This window comes from Amphiura filiformis, chromosome 20, assembly GCF_039555335.1.
Source record: "Amphiura filiformis chromosome 20, Afil_fr2py, whole genome shotgun sequence".
Classification (NCBI taxonomy): domain Eukaryota; kingdom Metazoa; phylum Echinodermata; class Ophiuroidea; order Amphilepidida; family Amphiuridae; genus Amphiura; species Amphiura filiformis.
In genome coordinates, this window is record NC_092647.1 from 14,737,642 (window position 1) to 14,753,458 (window position 15,817).

Genomic DNA, 15,817 nt, shown 5'->3' on the forward strand with positions numbered 1-15,817 from the left:
GTTTGGTGTCATTTTATAGCTATATCAGTGCCCTAACAGACCTCCAAAGGAGAATTGTTTATCAGCTAAGATAGTTGAGTTACAGTTGTTTGAGTTCAGAATGGCCGAGGTGGTTGTTGAGGCGGTGGCGGTTGAGGCGGTGGCGGTATGTGCAAAGTCTATGGGAAATAAAGATTTTGTGTGTGCGCGTTGAATCAACTGATCATATCTTTGCATCTATATGGGCTACAGACATGGTTAAGAGCTCTTTTGAAAGATTATTCATTCTGCTAATTGTTTTAAATCATTTTGAACTCATTATGATTGGTTTAGTCTATAAAATGCAAACTTTTATGTACAAAACTACCCGTTTTCACATTAAACACTGTAGTAAGCAATGCAGATGTCTTCAAAATCTAAAAGTTGCTGTAAATTTTTAATTACTTATCCTATCATAGTCAAAGTTTACATTTTCTGAGAGGAAATTTGATGAGGAATCTAAATATGGACTTACTTTTTCTGTATGGGTTAGGGGTAAAATGTTTCAGTTCAAAATATGTTGAATTGTAAAAAAATTTGAACATATTTTGGGACACCCTGTATTCGAGATTACCAAACAGCTGTGATTTTTTTTCTTCCAAAGTCAGTAGGCTCCCCCTAACCTCTAACCAAATCAATGTTGTTTACTTTCAGTTTATAACTGCAAGTTAGTAATAAGCAATGCATTCAGTGACCCATTTTTTATTTGGATTTTTTTTATTCCACCCTGTATAACTTCAAGGTCACCCTGTACAATGAGTTGAAATGTGTATATTTAAATTGCTTTTACCTTCAGCTTTCCAAAAATGTATACTTTTGCTGGTTTAGGGTTGATAGTTGTGCCAATATTCTAATTTGAAACTTGATTGGTGTAAAAATTCATAATATTTGTGATGTAACGCTAAGGGTGGCGAGTTCAAAACACACGGCCACATAGAAACAAGTTAAGTTTGTGAAGATGTGGTAACCTGGCGAAGTATTTCCTATCCTTTTTCTACGATCGACAATAGAAATCTTTTATGGCAAATCAATAGGCGTAATTGCAAATTGATCGCATCATCACTCAGTGACTCTGTTTTAGGGGGCACACCACTAAATCAATGCGCCATTTGTGCAACCCTACTAAGTTCCGGTAAAATACGGAAAGTTTTTGAGGTATTTTGGGCTGGTCTTTAGACTAATTAACCAGAAAGAGTGGCGAATTATAGCTTAAATAAAAGTGTGAAGCCTATACATAAATTTGAGTCGCCAAAAAAATCGCATTTTATAATTATTGAGAAAATAGGTCCATAAATTAAAAAATGGCAGAATCGGGTTTGCAGTCTTGAGAGCATGTCAAAAACAGTGAGGCGCTGTTCACGACCTCCTAAGCGGGAAAAACGAGGTGGAAGAACCCCATACATTGAAACATATGTTAAACTTTCATCGATTTGCAATCGACTGGTCATCATAAAATATTTTAAAACGAGCCCAAAAGGCCTCAAAATGAGCAAAGAAAACCGGTGTTTTTACACGTATTTCAATGGGAAGATTATTTAGTAGTGTGCGCCCTTTTACAGCATAACATTAAGGGCACACTCCACTAACTGATGATTAGCTACATTTTGTATAATTCATAACATAATAAACATATACGATATTTGGATGAAAACAGTAAAAAAAATTTGATTTATCACTTCTCATCACATCCCCCCAGCAATAAGAGTGTGTCACTGTTTTCAAAGCTAGCAAAAGACAAATACGGTACTTCAAATCCATGAAACAAGATGTTTGAATAGAGACAATCCGTTTTTAAATTTCCAAAATTTGAATTTTCTCCAAAATTTCTTTAGGATTGAAAAAAAAATGATTTACAAAATTTTGACACATGATTGAGTTGTGAACTGATTAACAATGTGTATAATTTTGTTTTGATACATTTTCCCTTTTTTTAAAAACATGTTAAGTTTTCTTGAACTTTACTAATTCTACAGTTCTTGTCCATTCATTATGCTTTGGTGCACAGGCCTAGAAATCAGTTGCAGTGCGGGCGAATCCATTCGGATTTTCGCAAGAGAATTTTGCGAGAATCCCTGATTCGTGCAAAACTAAATCCCGCTCCCGCTGCACTATGATTGAAAAAATACTGCCCTCATACGGTCATAACAGTCTGATTTAGTCATCCAAGATGGCGGCTCTGGCGAACGACACATCGGCACGCAACCGATGCAGGGGTGGAATTTACGTTAAGTGTCACGGGGAGTCCAAGTGGATTCTCGCAGGAGATTTTTGCAAGAGTCCATGGATTCCTGCAAACGGATTCTCGTAGTACAATCTTGCGGGAGTCAAAAATAAATTTTGTTCACCAAAGCGTCTTAAGGTTTTATGTAAAATGCATTCATAAATGTATTACTATAACTAGGGTGTACAGAATGCAAATAAAATGATTGTCAAATAACACACTCTGATTGTATTTGTACCAACTCTTAATTAGCCAATGTCATTATCAGTCACCATTTTATTTTAGGTTTATAGGTACTAATGATACGCCCCACATGATTGGCTGATTATCAGGTTGTGGGTGGGTACTACTGGGTAGATATCCACTCACTGCATTGGTTAGAAATTTGTATTGATTAATCGGTTGTAAGTATTGATTTAAATTAGGCTAAAAAAAAAAATTGTTTGTTTGTCCTCCACAACCATTTGAAAATTGGTGCGGGCGGGCGGATTTTTTTTTTTTTTTTTTTTTTTTTTTGAAATGCACATATCTGAACTGCAAATCGGCAATGGTAGCCACTGTTTCAGTAGGAGAAACAGTACTCCACGGTCCATTTCTTTTCTCCCCCACCGCTCTCTCCAGGCCGGTAAATTGATCATCAGCAGTAGCGGAACATCTGACATTACATTATTAAATAATTCCCGTAAATTTAGGGATATAGGGGCACTTACAAGGCGATCTACAATCACTTTCCTTTCACAAGCAAAAACACATACGCAAACTGCGTGAGGTCGCCATGTTTGGACTGCATCACTTGAACGTTGTTATGCAGACAATATAAATCACCACGTGAAAATATAAAAAAAAAAAAAAAAACTATTACATATATCATTCAAATATGTATTTCAAATGTATAAAAAATATTATAATACAATGTATTTAGTAAATATATTAAAACTTGTGAGAAAAATCGGTATATTTACACATTTTCACCCTGCGTTTTTGTCCACAAACAACGCTAGCTATAAGATATAAATTCAGTTCTTTTAATAGTACGATCGCCGAGTACAAAGTTCACAACGAAATATAGATTTGTATAGTGAGTTTGGACATGCGGCCACATGTATGATATGGTCTGCGTAAATGCCTAAATCAAGACGTAAAAGTCGTAGAAAGGTAGAAAATCCAACAAAATCGATGTTTTTAAATTACAGTTTTGGGGAAAATGTTAAAAAAAAAAAAATAGAAAAAAAAAAAAGTTGTAGGCGCTGGGCGTAAAAATAGGTGCGGGCAGTCGAGGAAAAACAAACAATTTTTTTTTTTTAGCCTTAGTTAAAAATCAGTGGAGCTGAGAGCTGGTCAAGTTTTCGCGATGGCGAGTGTTGAACTTGAACGTAAGTCCACAAGGACTCGCGCAATAGGACTTTTACGGGAGTCTCTGCGAGAGTAGACTCTCGGACCCTCGTCGAAATTCCACCCCTGCCGATGGCTGTTTTTGCTGTTAAAATGCCCTCAGTATTACAAATACAAACTAGTGGCAAATGGTGGTCATAGACCACAAACCTAGCTGGGGATGTTGGTGTTGTGGAGGTATCTGACCCCTGCAAAATGTTCCAAAAATGTTCCCCTGGTCATGAGGTTTGTTGTCACCGAGTTTGAGTCCCGTATTCCTTACAGATGTCCAGAAAATGCAATTTTGATATTTAACCCCAGATGACCTTTGACCTGACCCCTGCAAAATGTTCCTAATATGTTCCCCTGGTCATCAAGTTTGTTGTCACTAAGTTTGAGCCCCATACCCCTTACAGATGTCCAGAAAATAAATTTATAAGATTTGACATCTGCATGACCTTTGACCTGACCCCTGCAAAATGTTCCCCTGATCATGAGATATGTTGTCACAGAGTTTGGGCCCCATAACCCTTACAGATATCCAGAAAAAGAAATTATAAAATTTGACCCCAGATAACCTTTGACCTGACTCCTGAGGGCGCTGTTCGAAATGTAAATGAGTTGTGACCTCAATTTTTTGGATATGCATTGTATTTATCCTATAGCATCAGTGATAACAAAAAATAATTAGCCTGACAAAAAATGTGAATTTAGGGGGCTAAACTTGCCAGTTTACAAAACATTACATTTTTTCTTGCATATTTAATGACCCCGTGACACAACGCGCAATTTGGTCGCATGTCACAAATAGGTCACCCAAAAATGGAGGAGCCGTAACATGAAAATGCTTTCTTCACACTTCAAGTTTGGTTTATTCTAAAAGTATAGTACCTATTGTGGAAAGTTTGGTGTCATTTTGTAGATAATTATGTTCTTTATCAAATACAAAAAAACCCAAGTCAATTGGACAACTACTTTGAGATTTATACTTCAATATGTAAGATTTGTCAATGGGGGAGCCGGGGCGGGGGAGCCCCATAGAGTTGTACACAAAATTGTGAAAATATGGCAAACTTCAAACCTTTGTATCTTAAAAAGTACAACTGGCATGGACCACAAATTGCATATCATCCTGGATTGTAGATCTACCTCATAGTAGATCAACTTTAACAAAAGATGTAACTAATTAATTGCCTAATTAAATGCTAATTAAGACAGTTTTTCCTACATGTTACTGTACAAAGTGTACACGTAATGCTCTGACATTTCTAAATGGCCTATCTTTGGCCGAATCATCCTGCTTATTCAAAAGTACACATATTTTTAAGGAAATTTGATGAGGAATTCAATTATGCTATTAGTTTTAGTGCCAGAAAAGGAGGAAAAAAGTTTTGATTGATAAATGTCATAAAAATTGTAAAATTATTTTACAATTTTGACCACCTGTATGTTTAACACAAGGGATACCAAACTCTTTCTTCCTAATTTGTTTGATGGGCCCATGAAATGTCTTTCTGAATCCATATTTATTTTGAGCTACATAGCTTTCAGAAAAGAAAAATATGGGGTTCACTGTGACAAGAAAGACACTAATTTTGTTGATGTTCCACCCTGTATATTTCTTACCCACCCTGTATTATGATGTTATATTTTGTTGATTTGGCATATAAGCTTTCCAGAAATATATACTTATATAATGGTCTAAAATGTATTTATTAAAAGTTGTGTTGAAGTGAATCACAATTGGTGATATTTTCCTCATTTTACATTATGTTACACAAAAGATGACCAATTCATGACATGCGACCAATTACAGAAATTTTTTATTTTTTATTTTTTGACAAATTGGGCGTGCAGTTAGTGTGTATACAAAGTTTCAGACCTCTCTCTCGTTTTATAAAGAAGGCACAGACTCCCAAAGATGAAATTTATTTAAAGGGCAACTTTTGGGTCCAAATTTAGGCCCCCCTACTCCAACTTTAAATGGCTGCCACAGAAAATCCGTAAGAGCTACAGACCTCAAATTTGCAGGTTTTTAATATTTTTACAGGTACATGTACAACATGTTTTAAAGTATAACTTCTGCAAAAAAAGTCCTGTGTTGTATTGCCTTAAAAATCAGTATCTTGACACCTTGAAATCTTGTATAGAAATTCACACAGTCACTAAATGCACAAATTTCAAATTCAAAAATTGCACCAGGTGAAACCAAATGATGTTGTGTAATTGTTATATTTTTAAGATAAATGTTTATAAATTTCACATACATTGTTTCATCTAGCATGACTACTGAGGATTAAGATTATGTAGATTGTTATGCATTCATGCATGTAAAATTGTGGATGACAAGCCGAGTGTGTTTACCAATATGCATGCCTAGCGTAATTTACTGTCGGTAATCAGATACATCACATTGAATTATGTGTGAACAAAGTGATTTTGGACCCTCTAAGGGGTCCAGGGGCCTGCGTTAGGGCCCCTGGTGGGGTCCTGTCCTGGTGGAGCCCCCAGAAGCTCCTGGATTTTAGCCTTTTCTATAGTTTGATCAGCTCGTAATCGGCGGGAATTGTTAGGCTTTTATCAATACGCCGAAAAGTAGACCCACATTAAAAGTGTCATAGTTGACCTGTGTATTCTCTATTGTGCGTGTTAAAGAAAACAGACAACGTATCGGACTTGAATGAATAATTTGTGATGCTTCTGGCAAGATGTCACAAGACATTCTCGAAATAAAATATATAGATATTAATCCGCGATGTTATAAGGTCCACCGATTATGAGCTGATCAAAGTATAGGCCTTTTGGAAGTCCCCCCAGCCAGGTTTTAGGGCCAAAATCAGACATGCTGTTTCATCATGGCCTAATCCATTTAAAACGACTCCATGTCTCTTCAAGGTAAATTTGACTACAAACAACAGGTTTAATCTAGGGCTGCTAAGAATACGCAATTGCGTTACTTGCGCCGCAATTTAAATATTCGGCTCCAATTGCGTTTTTTTTTTTTTCGATTTTTAATTATTTTTTTTTTCAAAAAAATTTGTTGTGTCTCTGGACCTAACATCAAGTGCTACCATCATTAAAAAAAAAATTGGAAAAAAATTGGAAAAAAGATACAAAAAAATTACAAGTTTGTATCCAAATGGGACCAATTTCATTTGTAACTTGTGTTCACTTCAAAATCTATCTAAGATATAGACTTGTGTACAAAACCAATGCATTTTTCAGAGATGTCACATTTCGGATTTATCCGGATTTCCGATTTTGGGGATTAAAAAAAAATTCGGATTTTCAACAACAAAAAAAAAAAAAATTTTTTAATTTTTTTTTTAATTTTTTTTTTTTACTTGGAGTGGCCCTATTGTCTTATCTTTCTGCTTCACATATATCAACATCAGCCATATTGTCCATGTAATAAAGCACAAAAACTTTTAAAGCATGTTTTCTGGAAGAAGGAAGCACTTTTTATTAAAAGTGTAGAACAAGCCAGGAGCTTTGAACTGTTCTTTTTACCCTCTGAAATGGCCTTTACTGTGGTGCTAAATGTGCAGAAACCATCTGGCTTTGGGGGCTTCGCCCCTCCACCCCCTACCGGGCTTCGCCCATGGACCCCACAGGGGCCCTTAACGGCCCCGGACCCCCCGGCCGTGTTACGCGAGAGCTTCGCTTCGCAAGTTCAGGATTTTTTGGGTCAGCCTGTGACATCTCTGATTTTTATATCTTCAATAGACTATGCAGTGAACACAATTTAGAAATTGGTCCCATTTGGATACAAACTTGTAATTTTTTTGTATCTTTTTTCCGAATTTTTTTAAAATCAACCACAAATGATTTACTTTCTAGGTCAAGGGACTCTCTAAATCCGCAGTTTTTTTTTTTTTAAAATCTATTTTATTTTTTTTTTTTTTTTTTTTTTCTTTATTTTTTTTATATTTTTTAATTTGTTTCAAAATTTTTTTTTTTTTTTTTTTTTTTTTTAGATTTTATGCGTTTTTTGGCGGAAATCGCGTTTTGCTTTTTTTTTTGAAAATCGGGTGCGTTTTTGGCCTCCAAAATCGCGTATTCTTAGCAGGCCTAGTTTAATCTAATGATTTGGCATTTTTTCAATGCATATATATAGTACCGTGTGAACGTTGTAGCACAGGGCGATATATATTCAAAAATTGCTATGGTAGTTAATCCGATTATTACATCACTTGTAAATAATGAATAATGGGTACATACTAGCATTAGACGGATTAGCAATCCTTTGGCTTTTATCCATTCTTCGGGATCTGGAGATGTGCTGTAAACTTGTTGTATTGTTTTTTGTGTAATATGCCCAACTGTTTCACCGTAGATTTGCTATTAATTATATCTGTCAATTTATATTTCAAATTTGGTGTCAAAATAATTGCACAAGTTTTCTCTGTGCAAAGATACCTTCATGTTTATGGACAGTTGCTGTATGCTAGAGTTATGATTATGAACATTTAAAATGGTAATTGGTATAGATACTTTTGGGACGCCCTGTACATGAGAGGATGTTTTATTTAAAAATATATATCTCAGAATTTGAAAAAAAAAGCGAATTCATTGCTTTTGGAACTGCATCGGGACCATAAGTCACTGTTTTTGATTGGCAACCTTGATCAATATAAATAAAACCCATTTCTGGGTCGTGCATTGCATTATGGGCTGAGGACTTCAGAAATATTAAAAACCATGTTGTAGGCATATCGTTGACCCCCGGGATCGTTGACAGCATATTACAAGCGGGCGAGATTGTACAAATGCAGGTATAAATTCAAATTGTATACCATACTCACACTGTACAGGTAGGAACTGTATTTAAAAAAATCAATAATTTTAATCAGATTTTTTTTTGCAATTTTTCAATTTTAGATTTCCTACAACTGGATAGCCATCAAACCATTGGAGGCAGAGACAGGGAATCATGGAGAAGTACACCTTCATTGGCATCCATTGTGTCAAGCAAAATCTGGATCTCATACTGGACGTCAAATACCACAAACCTGTTGTGCTTTTGGCAATATAGATCTGAGGAGATGTACAAAATCAGGGGGAAATGCCAAAGTGTACTAAGTGAGGAGTGCTGTGTGTTGCTGCCGCATTCCTATCGTGTGGTACGGATTTTATCGGCAATTTTACTGAAGCCCTAATTAACTCACGGGGAATTTATTTGTGGATGGATCAGGTGATCTTACCATTATAAGAGACAATATGGCTGACAAAGCATCTCCTTCAGCTCAGAACTCTGCCAGTCCCTCGTCGGTGATAACTGTATCTTGTGCGGTGGCTGCTCCCCCTGTGACAACAGTGACCATGACTACAGCTGCGCTAGCTGCCACTGGTGTTAGTGAAGCTGTGGACAATACCATTGTGCCTGTGGGGTGGAAAAGGAGTGTCCAAGGAGGGGTAGTTGTTTACATAAGGTAAATTGCACAGTGGATTTATCATAATTCATAATTTAATCTACTTCTTAATATATAGTACTGGTTGATTAATATAGGGCTGTTGTCGAATGTCGACATGACTGTTGTCGACAAAGCAACGTTCCTGATTGTCAACAAGCATGGACTAATTGCCGACAAAGACGAGTCATTAAAAATATTTGAGATGCGCATAAGATCACAATTATTTACCATGAAATAACTTCTAGGTATATAAAAGTAATAATTGAGCACAAGATGACAATGATAGGGTGGAATAGACTTCATGTTGTAACTGTAAGGGAAAGTTAATGATATGATTATATGCGTAATTGACAGTAATATTTTGATGTAAATAAACAATGCATAACATATGTGGTCTCTCCAAACTTAATATTTGGACTTCATTGATGTATTGCTTTGTTGACAACTTGCCGACGTCGGATCTTGAGATTTGACAAATGTTGACAATGAAAATTCTACTAGACAACAGCCCTATTGATTATTAAAGTAAATCCATTTACATATACAAATTCTTGTTGCATTAAATTTATGTAATGTATGCACAAATGTACTTTGTTTGTAATACAAATGATGAAGTATAACATGTACAGTTTGGAAACAGATGGTTGACAAAAACACATACTTATACTGGATCTATGTAGATACACTCCTGTGAAGTAAAATCAAAACAAAACAAATGGAGATGGGAAACAGTTTATACTTATGATGCAAATTTCCGGTACCAAGTGTACCTTCTTCAGGCTTTATTACAAAATGACACAAGAAATACAATCTAAAAACAAACAAAAATAATAATCAGTTGCATTTCACCAAATTGAATTTGAAAGTATTGAAAATATGTTTTTGTTAACATTGAATTTTAATTATTTCTCCACAAATGTTTGTTTTACTGCAGCCCTAGTAACTGTATGCTGCACAGTGAAGTCGAAGTGCGCCAGTACCTTCTCAAGGATGGCACCTGCAAATGCGGATTAGAATGCCCACTAATTGTGCCCCGTGTCTTCAACTTTGACCCCAAAGTGCCTTCTCGATCACGCACTGTTCAAGAGGCCATGAGCGATGGCGCATTGACTAAACTCTGTAATCACAAGAGGAAAGTCATCGCCATGGCTGCGTTGCAACAAAGTGGTATGGAGATGCATCATGCACGGCCAGCACGACCTACAGCGCCACCAACGTCCCCACATGGATGTGCTTTTCACGGTGCCATACTACCTCCTCAAGTTACTCCAACACATGTACCACATAAAGCTGCTGCAAAACAAGGTACAGTCATTAACTCTGGTATTTAATGATAAAATTCCACATACAAACTGCAGTCAATGAATTTTAAAAAAAGCAGGTGTGCTACAAATCGCACTCCTGGAAATAGTCAGGCGAGCTACATGTGTGCTGTTAATTGCACTCCGTAAGGATTTTAGGTGTGCTATCATTTGCACTCGGTAAGAAGTTTAGGTGGGCTATTTGAATTATTGCACTTGATATTCAGATAAGAAGCATTTTATGCAAATTTCCCAGCACTGCCCCACACACCCACTGCATGACATCACGTGCACAGAACTGACGAATCGTAATGCGTAGGATCGGTGAAATTTTGTAAATTTTGGTAAGAAACACCTCGTGCATATTGTCTGTGTCTCCGTTGAAAAACTGGATCCTCCGCAGTAAAATCCACCATGACCACTTGAAATAAGCTTCCAGCAAAGTCAGAAAAAATATACCATGTCCAACAAAAAATTATAACTAGGCCGGTAAAAAACACAATTTTTGTCTCGCCTGATAAGGCAGGAGACTATATAATCACTTTTCCGTATGTAGGGGTGTGTGTGTGGGGGGGTGTGTGTGTGTGTGCGTGTGTGACAAATTTGATTAAAGTTTTGGTTTTCGCCTATTTTCTCGGAGACTAGGAGTCGCACGTTTCTCAAACTTGGTGGGTGGGTGCATCTTGACCCGAGACATAACCGGTTTGTATTGGTTAGTGGGTCAAGGTCACTGAGGACCTCTAGAGGTCATCTGAGGTCAAATTAGTAAAAACTGTCGTATGGGCATGAAACTTGGTAGGTACAGTCAACATTTCAAGACAAATTTTTATGAAGGTCATTTCAAGGTCACCAGGGGTCATCTGAGGTCAAATTAGTATAAACTGTCGGATGGGCATGAAACTTGGTGGGTACAGTCAACATTTAAAGCCAAATTTTTGGAAGGTCATTTCGGGTTCACCAGGGGTCATCTGAGGTCAAATTAGTAAAAACTATCGGATGTGCATGAAACTTGGTGGGTACAGTCAACATTTAAAGCCACATTTTTGGAAGGTCATTTCGAGGTCACCAGGGGTCATCTGAGGTCAAATTCGTAAAAACTGTCGATGGACATGAAACTTGGTGGGTACAGTCAACATTTAAAGCCAAATTTTGGAAGATCATTTCGAGGCCACCAGGGGTCATCTGAGGTCAAATTAGTAAAACTGTCGTGTGGGTATGAAACTTAGTGGATACAGTCAACATTTAGAGCCAACGTTTTGGAAGGTCATTTCAGGGTCACCAGGGGTCAAATTAGTAAAAACTGTTGCATGGGCATGAAACTTGGTGGGCACAGTCACCATCAGTCAGATAATCGTGCCTAGCCGATAACCGCCAAATTCATTTACCTCGACCAAAAGTAATCACAAAAGCAGGCGGTTGCGAAAGCAGGCGAGACTCGTGGTTCGAGAACCGCCTTGTTTGAAGTAAAAAACGAGATCCTAAATTTTGAAAAGCTAGATTTCCCCCGAAAAATGGCACAAGAAGCTTTAAAAACGCCCGAAAATACGAAAATGCAAAAAAAAAAAATCCAAAAGGTTGCCTGCCCTCTGTTGTTCAGATTAGGTCAGTTTAAATATAAACAAGACTCACTGAACTGCCGGCGTGAGTCGAAGAAAAAGTGACCAAAATTTGACCTTGAATTATGTTTTATAGCCAAAATATTACAGTAATTCGATAAATATAATGATATTTGGCCTAAACTTGAACTCATTTGAAATGAAATAATGAGTAAAGTATGACTTTTCCACTCGTCCATTAAAGCTTGCAATGCTGCTGAATTCTGCACTTTGGCGAAAATGGACGAACTTTTATGGCATAAAGCAACATTTTTACAGTAAGTGCACTGCTTGGAAACAAGGTGCGCTATAAATCGCCTTTCGGTAAAGTGATTTAAGGTGAGCTCTATGCGCGCGATCGCACTCGCGCGCCTTAAAATGCATTGACTGAAACTGCCATTTTATATATCTTCAAATTTCTCCTGAATACAAAGATATTGCTTTTTGCCATCAACTGCATGATTTGTAATGCAAACCCCATTAAATCAGGATTTTGAAAGTGTAAAAGAGATGGGCATTTCAGCCTGTGAGTATTGCTCCAGCATGACCTTTCAGTTTAATTAATAGAGTGTCCCATATTAGGGTAAAAATGGATGCAAAACTGCGTTAAGTTCAATGACCATAGTGATCATTCATTAGCTTTTAATATTTCCATATTCCAGTCAGGTGGTTGTCCTGTACAGTTGCAGTCAGTCAGTGAGCACATCAAGGCACACTGTACTAGCTGTACAAGGGTGATCTAAACAAAAGTATGACTATAAGATTGTGTGAAATAAAGAAATTTTGTCAAAACACTGCAAGGGGTTGCACTACAGGCATTGGGGGGGGGGGATATAATGTAAGTGCGCTGAAATGTTATGCAGATTATTGAAATCTGAAATGCCAGGGCAATCCTTTATTATCTTTATAATATGTACAGGTTCTATATGTGTACCTATATGACTATAGTGCTGTTGTCAACATGGGTTATGTCAGAAAAAGGTCTAGTTACTGGCCAAAGAAAACTTCAGCCTGCAGTGCTGTATGATATTCGTACTATAACGGTAGGCCTATGTTGCGGATTAATTGTTGGTATGTCTAGCTTTGAATCTACACTGGATGTTCAACCAAATTACAGTGGATTTCTTTCATTTTGTGAATAATGAAGTGGACCAATTTGAACGCCTTCAGTCCAACTACCGATCCCAAATTTATGTAGACATCAGGATCTCATTATTCCGACATTTCAACAACATAAAAAAATCAACTTGATAACAGCACTATATGACTGTGTGCATTTACATGTAAAAGACATTCAAATATAAAACCACTTGGAGGGCTAAAATTTCGGCGTGCATCTAATAATCAATTTTTGCAGAGATTAACAGAACTAAATTTGTGTGAATCAAACTTGATTCTTAAACTTTGACACTTCCACAGCAAAGATTTGGTGAATATCAAACAGTTATAAGTTTCTCGCACTGTGCAACGAAATACAACTCCTGCTGTTGCATTTATGAGTGTTATCCCAAAGTTTTATTTAGGCCAATCCTTTTATGTTTTATAATTGCGCTATCTTTACAGCTCCATCAGCCTCCATGTATTTTGAAACATTTTCCCAGTGTTTTCTGGAGTTTGATGTAATTTCTGCACATAATTAGCTTATTGTCAAGACTTGGTTGAGGTATTAAACAGCTTTATTCCATAAGCTTTATAATCCCTCAATAAAGACTTAATATTATGTTAAGACTACTTATGTGCAGAATTACATGAAGCAACCACCTCTATCTGGTAATTTGGCTGCAATTTTTGTATTGTGTATTTGCATCTATAGTTAAATAACTTATGCTCAACAGTTACTACTGTATGTTGAAAGACACAATTTCTGATCTGCCCTCATGTCTTGTCTTTTCTTGTCTTGTATTTCAGGCACAAAGCGTCCACGAGGCAGACCTAAGGCCAAGACTCAGGATAAAATGATGGAGTTACAACACCACCAGAATCTTTCGGTCTCTCAGCTTCTCGCATTACGAGGTGCCGCTGACAGTAATAATAGGCAAGCAATGGCTTTCAATCCAATGGGCCCTCCGTATCCACCTCCAGCAGAGCATATGCATAACATGGACTTACATCAACAGCAGCAGCAACTACAGCTGCATATTATGAGATTACAGCAACAGCAGCATATGCAGCAGCAGTTACACCTACAGCTTCAAATGCAACATCAGCAACATTTACAGCAGCAGCAGCATCATCAAGGTGACATGATACCACCTTCTGGTATGCTATCACCAAATAGTATGGCACCACCTATTAAGTCGCCTTTGAACTGTAGCCCACCCCCAATGCCCATGATGCACAGTCCGACAATGCCCCCACATAGAAGTCCCTTATCACGACATGGCACCCCAAGTCCTGCACATTCAGCAAACTTTTGCAGAAGTCCAGCGCACAGTGACTTGAGTTCACCGAGCCCAGGTATAGCCACACCCAAAGAAGGTTTCTTTCCACCAGCAGGTATACCTTATGCACAACAATTAGGTGAGGTGTCTCCCGAATTTATGGGTCATACACCAATGGTGGTGCCATTAGCAAGCAATGTATTGCATTCGTCGCATAGAGGTAATAAGACCACTACACAGACTGTAAGCAGCTCCCATACCTCGCCTCATTCACACGGGACATTATCCGTCGAACAGGTGCAAAGTCGACTCGCGGATGGCAGCGTAGCAACGACAGCGACTCATTCTTCCCAGCAGATGTCAATGGGTCACATTCCAGATCCACAAGCAAGACATCTACCAGAAGATGTTCGGGCAATGCTTGCTGTCAGCAGACTAGCAGGTTTGCCGGAACAACAAGTGAGAAATGAATACATCCTTCAAAAAGAACACCTTGATGCTGTTGTTGCGCAGTCCCAACAACAACAAAAAGCTGCCCAAAAGGAGGTAGCAAAGACTAATAAGGAACAAATTCGTGAAAAAATGCCTTCAATAGAGCAGATATTGGGTCCACCTGATGCGGGTGCCTTTCCTGCAAGTACTTTACTCACAGCAGCTGCCAAGGCTCAATTGGCTAATCAAGCTCAGCAACAGCAGCAAAACCCAAAAAGTTCAGCAGCTCAAAGTATGATGGCAAACCAAGAGCCGGTTTTGTCCAAGATGGGATTGCTGACGGATAATAACAATAGCAGTTCTGTTTCTGTTGGAGGAATGATGGGTGATTTCAACCCTATGTTGCATCTCAGTCAAGTTGCTGCTGGTCTCTCCCCTTGTGCAATACCTAACAAACGAACTACCAGTAGAAAGAGAAAGAGCCCGGCTTCGAAATCGGGCAAGACGAAATCTGTTCGTGATTTGTACGAAGAAATATCGACGCCAGAAAGTACTAGTCAAAATGCTGTAGTCGAGGATGAGGGGAGCACGTCTCCTCACCCGGCTAAGAGGAAAGCTAGCAGCTCCTCGCCAGTGAAATCTCCTATTGAGTGCCTTGAAAATGCAGTGCAGAGCATAGAGACAAACCAAGATGTGCAGAAAAGGGAGCAAACTTTGTCGCCATCTGTGCAAACATCACCAAATCCAGCTCATGAAAATGTGGACAAATCATTGGCTGAACAACACAAGGGTGCTGATTCTGCCCATCAGACATCACAAAGCAAAGTTCACAAGGCAGGGGAAGGAGAGCAAGGCTCACATACAGAGGCAATTACGTCCCCTGCTGTTGTGCCGTCATGTGTGGCTACCACGACAGTTTCCACTAGCACTACCGCACACGCCAACCCAATGCTGCAAATCCAACAAGCAGTACTACCGGTGGCGGAATTGACGGAAGAAGAAAAAGCAAAACAAGAGCAAAAGTGGTACTTGTCAATGATTAAAAACACAGCTCATTTTACGAATGTGGCAGGCGTTGATCCGT

General features: G+C 38.1%; 1 protein-coding gene across 1 annotated transcript in view; it reads left to right on the top strand.

Moving 5' to 3' along the window:
- The window catches only part of LOC140142139 (uncharacterized), a 42,622-nt gene that overhangs the window by 5,744 nt on the left and 21,061 nt on the right, over positions 1–15,817 (top strand). The window contains 3 exon segments of the mRNA XM_072164104.1: positions 8,492–9,042; positions 9,959–10,329; positions 13,829–15,817. Of these exon segments, the coding sequence (XP_072020205.1) occupies positions 8,831–9,042; positions 9,959–10,329; positions 13,829–15,817 (2,572 nt within the window). The 5' untranslated portion in view covers positions 8,492–8,830.